The following is a 12,944-nucleotide window of genomic DNA, read 5'->3' as shown; positions in this document are numbered from 1 at the left end:
CTTTCCACCGTCTTTCTTTTTTAAATTTATTTTAATTTAATTTTTTAATTTCCACCATCTTTTATGCATGTGAACCCATGCATGTGAAGGTATCAGTGTGCTTATGATTACTGCTAAAAGGGATTTCAAAAAATAATATGGGATGGGAGGGGCGCCTGGCTGGCTTAGTCAGCAGAGCAGGCAACTCTCGACCTCAGGGTTGTGAGTTCAAGCCCCACACTGGGCCTGGAGTCTGCTTAAAAAGACAATAATAAGTAAGAAGGACCAAGAACATAGACTACTAAGGCAAAGAAAGGCAAAGAAAAGAAGAGGCGAGAGGGAAAGATTAACACACACACAGGGACCAAGGCATCTAAGCTGCCCCTTTTCGCACAGTAGTGTCCTAAATGTAATCCACGAGCTCAGGCAGAACCGCCCAGTGTCAGTCAGAACCACGGCTCGAAGGACTGACAGTACTTCCAAGGTCTGAATATCACACACCAGTTTTCTTCAAGATGAATCCACTCTCCACACCAGCCTGGCCTCCAGTACACCGCAGGTACGGAACTTATCCTAATACTTTTTCCAAAGAGGCTCAGAGCTATCAACTCTTCTGTCTGGAAGGATCCTCACTGATCACACAGTCCAGCCACGTCCTTTACTGATCAGGGAATTCAAGTTGAGAAAAGACCCAGGACTCGTCCAAGGAAGGTCGCAAGCTGGGCAAGGAATGGCAGCACCAGCACTTAGGCCCGGGCCTCCTCACTTCTCGTTCACGCTCTCTGCCGGGGTCGTACCATGCCCTGAGTTCTGGGACACCTGTGGACAAGCCGGTGTGGCACTCTGCTACCACACGCAGCAAGTTCAGGAATGTTCCAGGCTAAGGGAACAGCATGTGCAAAGACCTGAGGCAAAAGTAAACTGCACTTAAGGAGGACCAGCAGGGAGACAAAGAGAATCCAAGGCCTCAGAGAGGACCTTAAGGAACAGGTGGCCCCGCACCGAGTCTTGAACGGTAGATGTAAGTCGGTAAAGTAGGAGTGAATGAGGGGCCAAAGGAATGAGGTCCAAGCCAAGGAACTGGCCAGGCAGAGGCCTGAAGGCAGAGTGTACGCGGACAGACGTTGGGAGATGGGGCAGGAGGTAGGCAGAGACCAGTTTATGCCCAGGAATCCGGCGCTGATCTTCTGGGAACTAAGGAGTGATTTGCACTACCGAGAGGCGCCCTGAAAGCAGCCACTAGAGAGGATGGAAGCGGGATGGATGGAGAATATTAACGACACGCGGGTGTTAAACGTGGAGTTATCCTACGCTCCAGCAATTCCACTTAGAGGTAGATTCCCCCAAAAACTGACTATAGGAACTCAAACAAAGGTTTGCACACCAGTGTCCCCCGCACTCGTCGTCAGAGCCAAAGGGTGGAAACAACCCAGGTGTCCACCAACAGATGAAGAGACAACGAAATGTGGTCTGTCCGCACAATGGAGTTTTATTCAGTAGTGGCACATGCGACACGGATCAACCTTGCAAATACCATGTGAAGTGACAGAAGCCACACACCAAAGGCCACATACCGCACGACTCCATTGTGGTAAGATGGCTAACACAGCCGAGTCTACGGAGACGGAAAGCTGACTTGTGGTGGCCTAAGGAGAGACTGGTGGTTAACAGGTAAGGGTTTTCTGGGATGGGAGGGTACTGGAAACGTTCTGAAATTCATTGTGGTAATGGTTGTAAAACTCTGAATATACGGAAAGCCACTGAACCATACACTTTAAATGGGTGAGTCGTATGGTATCTGAATGATATTTCAATAAGGCTGTATTTTAAGAATTCATTTTTAGGGGCGCCTGGGTGGCTCTGCCTTCGGCTCAGGTCATGATCCCGGGTCCTGGGATCAAGCCCTGCACTGGGCTCCGCACTCAGTGGGGAGTCTGCTTCTCCCTCTCCCTCTGCTCGTGCTCTTGTGGGTGGGCAGAGGGTCTGGTGTACTAACAAATATAGTTTGGGGTATGTTGAATAGGGGATATATGAGGGACACCCACATGGAGACATCTCAGAAGCAAATGGAGAAATAGTTCAGGAGCAAAAGTTCTGAGCTGGAGATACTGACTCGGGAGTCATCAGCTTCTATGTGTCATTAAAGCAGTTTGAGAGGACAGAGCTGCCCAAAGGGTGCACAGAAGAGAATGTTGCCAAGGACAGAGAACGGGAAACAGCAACATCTAAGACAGGGGAGTGGTCAACAGGGTGGCAAAGAAGTCCATGGAAAGAATCCCATGAAGGATCCGCTGGACTTGGGACTGGGACGCCAGCATGCCCCCGGGGACAGGAGCTCCAGCAGTTACGGGGACAGCGCAGTGGGTTAGGACAGGGCTGCCCAACCTCGTCACGGCCGGGGGGAGACTCATGTACAGCACCCTAGAGCTCGTGGGCATCGGGCTCCCTAGCACCCCCTGTCTCCTGCCCCCAGCCCCACCCCCAGCCCGAAAGCTCTAGGCAAAGACATAAAGAAGAGGTAAAGACTAGACAGCAGTAAACAGAAGCACACCTAATTTTACCGCACTTTTTCTAAATTGAAGGCTCGTGGGCAGCCCCACATGGAGCAAGTCCGTCGGTACCATTTTCCCAACAGCATCTGCTCACTTCGTGTCTCTGGGCCAATTTTAGTAATTCTTGCAGTATTTCCAACTGTTTCATTACTACTGTACTTGTCATGGTGCTCTGTGACCAGTGGTGACCACTCAGGGAAAGCTCAGATGATGGCTAGCATTTTTTAGCAATAGGGCCCTTTTCCCTTAAGGTACGTACACTGTTTTCTACACATCACGTTAGTGCCCATGGAACAGACCACAGTATAGTGTAAGCATAACTTTTATATGCCCTGGAAAATAAAAAAATTCATTGGACCCGCTTTACTGTGGTGATCCGGAACCGAACCCACAGTATCTCCGAGGTATGCCTGTATAAAGGATTCTTTGAAGAAAGGGCAGGAGCTGGAGGGGCTGGTGCAGTAGGTTGGGGAAAACCTGTGCATGTCCGCAGCCCAGGAAGAAGCGAGTCTAGAGACAGCGTAAGGATAGAGAAAGGCAGTAACTGTCCGAGGGGAACCCCGGAGGAAGGGACGTCAGCAGAGAGGAGCCTCACGTGTTGTTCTGAGTTGGGCAGGAGGCCAGTACGGGGCAGAGAGGTAAAGCACTTACTAGCAAGGATGGGGGTGGCTGGTCACAGGGCCGGCTCTGTTCTCTCGGGGAGGCAGGGAGACAACATGTCAGACAGGGAAGGGAGCGGAGTCGCAGCGCACCGCAGAGGCGGCCCTAAGCCCAGGCGAAGCCCACAGCCGGGCAACAGCCGCACCCCGCCAACGCTGCGGTGTTGGCACCTGGGAGTCGGAACCAAGCAGATGGACAGTGGGACTGACCCAAGCTTGGGGGTGGCAGGGCTCTTCCGGGAGAACGATGAAGGAGGCAGGGGGTGAGCAGAGAGGGGTTAGGGCAGGAAGTGAAACTAAGAATGAGGGAGCGAGGGAGACAGAACTAGGGAGACACCAGAAGGGCAGAGGACAAGGGGTCTGAGCTCTTGATGGAGTCAAGAAGCAAGGCAGGCGAGGGGAGAAGGGACAGGATTGGGGGCTCTGGACGGAAGCAGGGACCCTGCAGTTGGACTAGAGAGATGGCCAAGATGTAGGGAGTGACGAGGTCCAGGGTGTCGGCTAGAATAGGCTTCTGCCGCCAAGTGGAAAGAAAGGTCAGCGATGTGGGAAGGTCAGAGAGACCCGGGGCGGGACAAGCTTCCCAAGAAATGGAAGAGGCTGGCGAGAGAGGAAGCCTGTGGACAAGTGTGCAAGACCTCAGGACACATGGGGAAAGGGTTGGGGCAGGATGACTAGACTTGTGACTCCACCCAGAATGGGGTAGGGCCAGGTGGGGCTCACCCCTGGGGAGGCCACAGGGCCCTTGCAGTTAGGGGCTGTGCTCACCGTACCCAGGTACTTCTTCGTGGTTTGAGATCACTATCAAGGGGCCCAATTTCCTCGAAGTTTCCAAATCCAGTGCTGGAACCTCCCGGACCACCCTGTGGAAGAGAAAATAAACAAAAATAAACCCAGAGAGAACATCAGTCAAATCTTAGTCATTATAATGACGACCACATTCGCAATAAACAATTTATGATTTAGCCATGGCTGGGTCAATGTTATACAAAAGACCCAAATGACCTGGTGAACCATGGTGCCTGTACCAACGGAGCCCCCTGGTAATGCTCAAGCCTTTTCAAGGGAAGAGACCCAGGGACGCCTGGCTGCTGAGTCATTTCAGCCTGCGACTCCTGATCTCAGGGTTGTGAGTTTGAGGTTGTGGGTGTAAAAATTACTTGAAAATAAAATAAAATAATAATAATAATAATAACAATAATAATAATATCAATCAATCAATCATGGAAAAGACCTGGCCTAACAGCCCCAGAGGGAACTTTCCTACCTCCTCCGATCCTCTGAGATTGAACCCTGGCCTGCCATGGGGTTCACCGAGCTTCAAAACACCTTGTCCACCCCCTCTCATTTTTAAGATGAGCAGTAAGGCCCAGGGAAGGGGCATGGCAATTAGGGGTCTGCCAGGCCAGGACCTGGGGCCCTGTGACGCTCCACCCACCACCCTCTCCTCAGTGTCCCTGCAGACTGACAAGGGACCCAGACCAAGGGGCAGTTTGATCACGTGGGTCCCCAGGACAGAATTCAGCAAATGCAAAGGTCCCAGTGCAGGGAGGACCCAATACCGCGTGTACGCAGGAGCAAGGGCAGGGCAGGGCAGGGCTGTGACCGGAGCTCGGTGCTGGGGCCCAAGCATGAGAGGTGGAGGTCCTATGGGTTGGGAAGGGCTAAGGGAGGGAGGGAGACCCTTCAGGAGAAGGTTAGGGGAAAGCATGGTCAGTGCTCTTCTGGACAAAGCCTCAGGGGCCAGCTGAGCCAAGGGGATAAGCCTCGAATAAAAGGATACTGCCTCCCCGTGCATAAGCAGGATGGACAGGAAAGGGAGATACACAAACATGGAAGGAACCCCTCCAGCAAAACAGAAGCCAGGGCTCTTTGTATGGGGAAAGCTAAAGGAAAAAAAAAAAGACAACATAGGGTCAGGGCTTAGGGGTAAGTGGAGGACCCCAATACGGAAAGACCGTATGAAGCTATGCAATGTTTTGAACCAACACCAAACTATTACAAAACGGGGTGGCTATAATCCGTCTAATTATGTGCACGCTGTATCTTAAGCTTTCCCAACAGCGTGGTAAAAGCTCACCGACCAGACGCAGCTGCTCAGCAGTGACATCTGCAACAGCGAAAGGGTGCACCTGCAACGTCCCTCGCTTGGGAACAGGTTCGGAAGTTCCGACACGTCTACAAGACGGACCATGAAACGGCCATTCAGAACCACAGACTACACGGAACTACGCGGAAGCACTGAAAAACGCTTATACTGCAACACGCGGTAAGTGAAGAGCTCGCGTGTATCCTCCCGGGAGTGCTGGGCCCCTTCCGGGAGACGGGAGGACAGGAGCAGAGCGAAAGGAGCGAAGCTGGGAGTCCCAGGGGCTTGACCTTGGGGGGACAAATCCCAATTTCCTGTCCTGTTCTGGATAAGCTGTGGTTGGCGGCAGGAGACGACACTCCCCGCACTGCCCCCCCCCCATGGCAATGAGAAACTGGCCGGAGAATGTTCTATTTGAGAACATCCTACTGCAAAATCCTTTTTCCTTTAGAACTTTGGGATGGGGTGCTGTCACGACCCAGGACTACCCAGTGACTCTGAAATATGGGGAACGTGTCAGCAGACCAACCGAAATGCTGAAAGGACTTGAGAGTGTGTGTAAAACAGCTCACGACTCGCTCAGAGCCACTTCACTCAGGTGACAGGACCTCGATTCTCAAAGACTTGCCCACAGAAGTCAGTATGAGCGTCGCCAGCTGGCTGCTGAAGTAGGTCCCCTTTTAGCCTAAAGTAGTGATTTCTTCCCTAGTCATATCGTCTTTTTCCTTCTCCCGTGGGCCTCTGAGCACCGACGGGCAGGTTGGTTAGTGAGCCTGGTGATAACCTGCGAACAGTACCTCAGCTCAGCCAGGGTTAACCTAACCAAAGGTCACAAACTGGGCGGCCTCCGGGGCCACGAAATCAGCTGTGGGCGGAGGCTCCTGCCCTGTCTGACAGGGGCCACTGCCACTCAGCTCTGGGACAGCAGGGTCAGGCCCCAAGGTGCCAAGTCTCCTGATTTTTGGAAAAAGGAAAGAAATGTCTTGAACTTAACATGTTGGCAACCGGGGCGCCTGGGTGGCACAGTCCGTTGCGCGTCTGACTCTTGGTTTCGGCTCAGGTCGGGATCTCAGGGTCATGAGATCGAGCCCGGTGCCGGGCTCCACGCTCAGCCCAGAGTCTGCTTGGGATTCTCTCCCTCTCCCCCCCACCTCTAAAATCAATCAGTCGATCTATTAAGAAAATGTTGGCAAGTAATTCAGGCAGAACCACCACCTGACTCTGCCATCAGCCAAAGGGAAGGTTTGCAGCCTCTGAAATGGAACAGTTTTTAAATTCCTGAGAAGGTGCCTCAGGGGGGCAGCGACAAGGGGCCGCGCACTGGCAGCTCCCGGCCGACACGCCAGCATGCACCTCTGCTTTCTGCTTCGGCTCCGTATGTCGGCTTTCACTTGAGGGTTGAAAAAGTCCTGCTGATTAATAAAAATGTTCAAAACCCTCAAAATTCCTCAGATTAAAAACCAAAGTGCAGGGCACCTGGGTGGCTCAGTCAGTGAAGCATCTGCCTTCAGCTCAGGTCATGATCTCAGGGTCCTGGGATCGAGTCCCACATTGGGCTCCCTGCTCAGTGAGGAGTCTGCTTCTTCCTCTACCCTTGCCGCCTGCTTGGGATCTCTCTCTCACTCTGTCTCTCAAATAAATAAACAAAATCTTTAAAAAAATAAAATACAAACCAAAGCTCAGAAAATGGAACCCTGCCCCATCTCCGCCTCCGGCAGCCCGGGGTGAACAGAAGTTCCCTGGAATACACACATGGGATCTTTTCTCAGACGTTTTCATATCTGCACCCTCGGGCCGGGCCTCACCTCCAGCCCTCAAAGGAGACAGTTGTGATAATGCTACAAGAGAAAGGGCCCTCCCGGCAAAGGGCTCCTCTGAGCTCTATCTCACTAGAAAAGTCTATAGAGGCCAGCTAAGGAGGCCAAGTCCAGGGTACTGGCAGGTTGCCTGTGAATACTGACATTTTGGGAGGAAGTGACATTTGCATCCCATGGAGGGGAGTGGCAGGACACTCCATTTACCGGTGAGCAACCTGGAGCCCAATCTGGGCCATACGTCTAGTTTCCAGAAGCTGAAGCAAGAGCGCATTCCTCAACCCCTCCCTAGAGTCTGGTCTTCAGGCGGGTGTGGGCCACCTCTGGACAGGTGTTTTAGGAAGGCAAGAAAGGACCCTCTGCCTGCCCCCAGATACGCTTCGACCAGCTCTCTGCCTTCCATCCTACAATCAGAACTCAAGATTAAAACGCAAACACACTCAGGGAGAAGGACAGGGCGCCATATTTAATACTAAGGTACAAAAGGCTGAGTCCTTTCAAAAGATCAGCTTTTCTGGGGGCGAGGAGTGAGGGTCGAGGAAGGACTGGGAGAAGAGGGAGAGGCAGGGCTGCTCAGGGTACCTCAGCCTTTGCTTTGGAACTTTTCAAAACGTTTCTGTCAGCATACAGTCAATGCGTCTTCAGAAGCTCCCATGAAGGCGTCCGGCCACCGACTGCGCTCAATACAAGCACAGCCCTGCAAAGGCTAGAAGCCCTCACTCTGGGATTCGGCCCCCTTGGTATACCATTGCCTTGGCCTGCCTCAGGAGGACACCGAACCCCCAAGCCTAGGCGACCCCCCACTGGCTGCTGGATCACATCAGTCCTTCACCGCTGAGCTGCGAGTCCTCAAGAGCAAGCAAAGTGGTAAGTGGGGGAACCTGACCAGGCAGCCAAGCCACTTTTACCTGAAGCCACATGACCAGGGGCAGTTCTGAGAAGTTCTTGCAGGGGTTAGTGGCATAATAGAGCCACCAGAACATGTGGGCGTCCTTGCGGACGGTCACGTAATCCCATACTTCCTTTCCCTCCTCTGCGGGCCGGGCGGTGACCGCTCCTGAAACAGAAGCACAAGGTGATCTTCCCGAAGAATGTGTGACATCCGGGTCAATTCCAAGCCCACAGAGACGGCCATGATAAGCTGCAGATGACTTGGTTTCTGTCTGAGGCACTTTACTCACGCTACTATATTGTGGAGATAAGGAAAGGCACTTCGGTTATAATGAAGCAAACTAGGAGCGCCTGGTGGCTCAGTCAGTTAAGCATCTGACTCTTGGGGCGCCTGGGTGGCGCAGTCGTTAAGTGTCTGCCTTCGGCTCAGGGCGTTTTCCCGGCGGTATGGGATCGAGCCCCACATCAGGCTCCTCTGCTGGGAGCCTGCTTCTTCCTCTCCCACTCCCCCTGCTTGTGTTCCCTCTCTCGCTGGCTGTCTCTCTCTGTCAAATAAATAAATAAAATCTTTAAAAAAAAAAAAAAAAAGCATCTGACTCTTGATCTCAGCTCGCGTTCTGACCTCAGGGCTGTGAGTTCAAGCCCTGCATCAGGCTCCCATGCTGAGCAGAGTCAGCTTGAGATTCCCTCTTTCTGAGCCTCCCACACACTCTCTCTATAATAAATAAATAAATCTTAAAAAAAAAAAAGCAGACCAAACTTAATAATAGCATAGGAAGTTGTGGGCTTTCACTTTTCCTTCTACACCCCTGTAATCAGATTTTTAACAATAAGCATGAAACACTTTTACAATTCTGTTTTAGAAAGACAGATTCACATTTCTGGGGGGAAAATCGCAAAATGTAAAATGCCGACCTTTATATCTCATTTCATATATGAGTAAAGTGGTATCCCAAATGAGAGGGACCAATATTCACTATCTTATGCTGGGGCAACTGTTAGCTTTTGTAAAGGAGGAAAAAAATGTAGGTCCTTACTTGACACTATAAACCAAAATAAATTTCAAGTGGATCAAGTATTTCAATTTTGAAATTTAGATATTAAAATAATACAGAATACAAAAGTATAATTGAGGACACCGGGGTGGCTTAGTTGGTTAAGCATCTGCCTTAGGTTCAAGTCATGATCTCAAGGTCCTGGGATTGAGTCCTGCATCAGGCTCCCTGCCTGCTGCTCCCCCTGCTTGTGTTCTCTCTTTCACTCACTCTCTCTCTCAAATAAATAAAATCTTTAAAAAAAAATTATATATATATATATATAATTGAATGGTTTTTTTTTTAAGATTTTATTTTTATTTATTTGAAGAGAGAGAGACAGCCAGCGAGAGAGGGAACACAAGCAGGGGGAGTGGGAGAGGAAGAAGCAGGCTCATAGCGGAGGAGCCTGATGTGGGGCTCGATCCCATAACACCGGGATCATGCCCTGAGCCGAAGGCAGATGCTTAACTACTGCACCACCCAGGCGCCCCTGAATGGTTTTTTTTGATCTCCGGATGGGGAAATGATGTAAGCATACCCCAGAGACTATAAAGAAAAAGATCAACAGAGTTGAAGACAGAGGCTTGTTATATTTTCTGTACAACAAAATTTATGTACATCAGAAATTAAAAGGCATACAACAAAGAAGGATCTGTGACAAATATGAAAAAGGATGATCTTCCTTACTCGTGTAGATCAATTTCAAAAAGGAAGATCCTAATAGTGAAATGGGTAAAGGCTCTGAGGAAATAATTTATGAAAAGGAAATTTGAATGTCTGATATATATGTGAAAAAAAGGATTAACATCACTAATATTCAGCTATGAAAATCAAACCAATATGAGGTCACTAAAAAAAAAATCTCTGCTTATTTGATAGATAAAAAAATAATGGCAGGTGCTCAGTGGCCACAAGGATACAGGAGACCAGTCCTCAGCGCTGTTGACAAGAGTGCACACTGGCATCACTTTTGGAGAAGGCAGCTTGGCTTTCCAAATATCAAAAGATATTCCACAGATCAAAAGCCACATATATGCACGTATATCCTTTAATCCCGCAGCTCCAATTCTCCCTAGTTAACTTTGTAGCAGAGAGGAGGTGCAATACACTCTCTATGTCACCTTTGCTAAAGTAACAGCTCTCGAGTTACAGTTGTTTTTCTCAAATACCCCTCTGGAGTAAGAAAAGGCTGCCGTTCAAAAAGATGGGAGGTCACCCTCCATGATCGGAGTTTCCTGCCTTCCACTTCCTCTTTTCTTGAATTTCAAGCCCCCGTGACAAGGAAAAGCCCAAAAACTGGTCTCAAAGAGAAGGGAGTAGAGGAGGAGACAACGGAGTTTTGTGAGTGAGAAGGATGTAAATTAAGAAAACCAGAAAGTGGCTTGAGGAGGAAAACAGTGGCTAGATCATAGACGTAGCTGAAGATTCTCCACGCAAGTGACCTAAGAGTACAAGTCTCCTGGAAAATGACAGATGAGGCCGGGTCCCTTTTGACTTAACTGCTGGCCCTCCTCCGTTCCCTGGCAGTGACCACTGTTAAAATTGGGGGGGGGGGCAACATATTTGACAACATTTCCTAGACCCAAGCTGAAGGACCAGATGATCCGCAGTTTACGAAAGGCAAGAGGAGCACTCGTAAGCAGTCCGCCTAAGATCACAAGGCAAGTTTGTGGCCAGTTCAAATTCTCGGATCTTGATTCAGACCAGGAAACATTTTGCTGAACGACTGAAAATCGATTTGCAAGTCATCCTATTAAACACGATTTTGTTTTTGTCCAAAAGAATGGCAGTGAGGGGAGATGTTAATGCTGTCTGTTCTGATAAGGAGAGAAAGACATCATCTCAATGAAACGTTCCATTCGTGGTAGGGCCGGTTTTTCAGGGTCCTTCACACCGCATGTTTCGGCTCAAAATAAAAAGTCCTCATTAATCCCACTTAGCAGCCAATCATCGCAGGAAAAGGGAGGTGGACTTAGGATCGTGGAAACCTCATCGATCAGCAGTTTCCCCGAGTCATCTATTTTGCACAACTGCTTCTACCGAGGCGTAGGGAAGAGAGGCGCACCAGACCACTCAGCGCCAGAAAGGGGTAGAAAAAGCACTTAGCATGAAAGGAAGGAAGGAAGGAAGGAAGGAAGGAAGAAAGAAAGAAAGAAAGAAAGAAAGAAAGAAAGAAAGAAAGAAAGAAAAAAGAAAAAAGGAAAAAGAGCCAGGTTCTAAAGCAGTATAATTACGCAAGGTAGAAACTGGAGGAAAGAGATTTGCTTTCAAAAGCACAAACCCACTAAGAGACGCTCATCCCTGAACAGAGGAGGCACCGGCCGCTGATGCACCTTCTGCCCGAACCTACCGGTGCTCAGGCCCAGAAGCAGCAGCAGCAGCAGCCGCAGCACAGAAGAGGGTCGGGGCGCCAGCTCCATGGCGAATGCCGGGCGGCAGCATCAGCCGCAGGCTGGAACCGGCGCCCCACCACGTGACGGCGGTGGGTGGGACCTGGCCGCGGCCCGGCCGGGGGCGGGGCCTGTTTGAGGGGCCGGGGGCGGGGCCTGGGCGGTGGGAGGGTGACCGGCGGCTGCTAGTGTCCCGGACCCGCCCTGCTGGTCTGGCGCACCCCGGGGCGGGTGGCGGCGCGCGGGGTGTTCTGCTGGCCCCACCACGTCCTCCTCTGCCGTTCTGGGGACGGATCAGAGAAGTTGAGGCCTTTAATGCATTTGTTTGACTTGGGTCGTGGGACAGGACTGAAACACTGCGGACTAATAACCGCGAGAACCGTCCTTCCCGCCCGGCTCATCTCTTCCCTCACCCAAAATAGGCCTGGCATTTCCAAAGCTACCCCATGTCCCTCCGAGCCCGATGAAGCTGAACCAGCTGGTCATAGAACACTGTGATTCCATTTTCGCAGATCTAGCTTTAAAATTATTTTAACTATAAAATTACATATATTGTATACATTTTGGAAATTACAAAAAAAATTTAGATCCTACAAAACCATTGCTGGCATTTGGAATATATCTTTCTCTGGTTTTCATCTTTTTAAGTACAATGATAAAAAGTTTTATTTTTTTCCTGTTGATAATTTGTAATTCACATAATTCTGTGTTAACATTGTCTTCACAACGGTCATTTTTTTTTTAAGATTTTATTTATTTATTCGACAGGATAGAGACAACCAGCGAGAGAGGGAGGAGTGGGAGAGGGGGAAGCAGGGGGAGTGGGAGAGGAAGAAGCAGGCTCTTAGAGGAGGAGCCTGATGTGGGGCTCCATCCCACAACGCGGGGATCACACCCTGAGCCGCAGGCAGACGCTCAACCGCTGTGCCACCCAGGCGCCCCCATTTTGTGTTTTAAAATATTTTATGTATTTGAGAGAGAGAGAGTGAGCATGAGCAGGGGGAAAGGGAGAAGCAGACTCCCTGCTGAGCAGGGAGCCTGGCCTAGGGCTCCAACCCAGGCCCCCCGGGGGATCATGACCTGAGCTGAAGGTAGAGGCTTAGCAGACCACCCAGGCGCCCCCACAACAGTCATTTTAAAGAGGGAATTGTAGGTTTGGGTAGGGGAAGGGAGGAAATGAATGGTAGTGTGTGTGTGTGTGTGTGTGTGTGTCTAAAGGTCATTTTTTCCCCTTAGGATATACTAAATAACTCACCTCGTAGAACTAGGACACAAGATAATACAAGGACAGTGTGAGGGTCAGGTTATTGCTAAATACTGTATTTCAAAAAGTGCACATGACAGAAAACGAAACAGAAAAACAAAGTCCATGTGACAACGACTCCTTTTCCTGTTCCCCTCTGTACCCCTCTCCTCCTGACTCTCATAAATGGACAGATGTTTTTATCTACAACCTTGTGAAATGACACAGTCCTGCCAGTGAAGGGCAAGGGCACTGAGATTTGGGCCAGAGAAAAGAATTAGGTGACCAGA

The 12,944-nt window shown here is 50.2% G+C and overlaps 1 protein-coding gene across 1 annotated transcript in view; it reads right to left on the bottom strand.

The window, feature by feature from the left end:
- The window catches only part of SCPEP1 (serine carboxypeptidase 1), a 32,237-nt gene extending 20,729 nt beyond the window's left edge, over nucleotides 1–11,508 (bottom strand). Inside the window, exons 1-3 of the mRNA XM_026517409.4 lie at nucleotides 11,372–11,508; nucleotides 8,002–8,150; nucleotides 3,964–4,053 (exon numbers count right to left, since the gene is read on the bottom strand). Of these exons, the coding sequence (XP_026373194.1) occupies nucleotides 3,964–4,053; nucleotides 8,002–8,150; nucleotides 11,372–11,441 (309 nt within the window). The 5' untranslated portion in view covers nucleotides 11,442–11,508. The remainder of the gene's footprint in view (nucleotides 1–3,963; nucleotides 4,054–8,001; nucleotides 8,151–11,371) is intronic.
- Between the last annotated feature and the right edge of the window lie 1,436 nt (nucleotides 11,509–12,944).

Source organism: Ursus arctos, unplaced genomic scaffold, assembly GCF_023065955.2.
Source record: "Ursus arctos isolate Adak ecotype North America unplaced genomic scaffold, UrsArc2.0 scaffold_24, whole genome shotgun sequence".
Lineage (NCBI taxonomy): Eukaryota > Metazoa > Chordata > Mammalia > Carnivora > Ursidae > Ursus > Ursus arctos.
The sequence above is the reverse complement of the archived record's forward strand: the minus strand, read 5'-3'. Positions and strand labels throughout refer to the sequence as shown.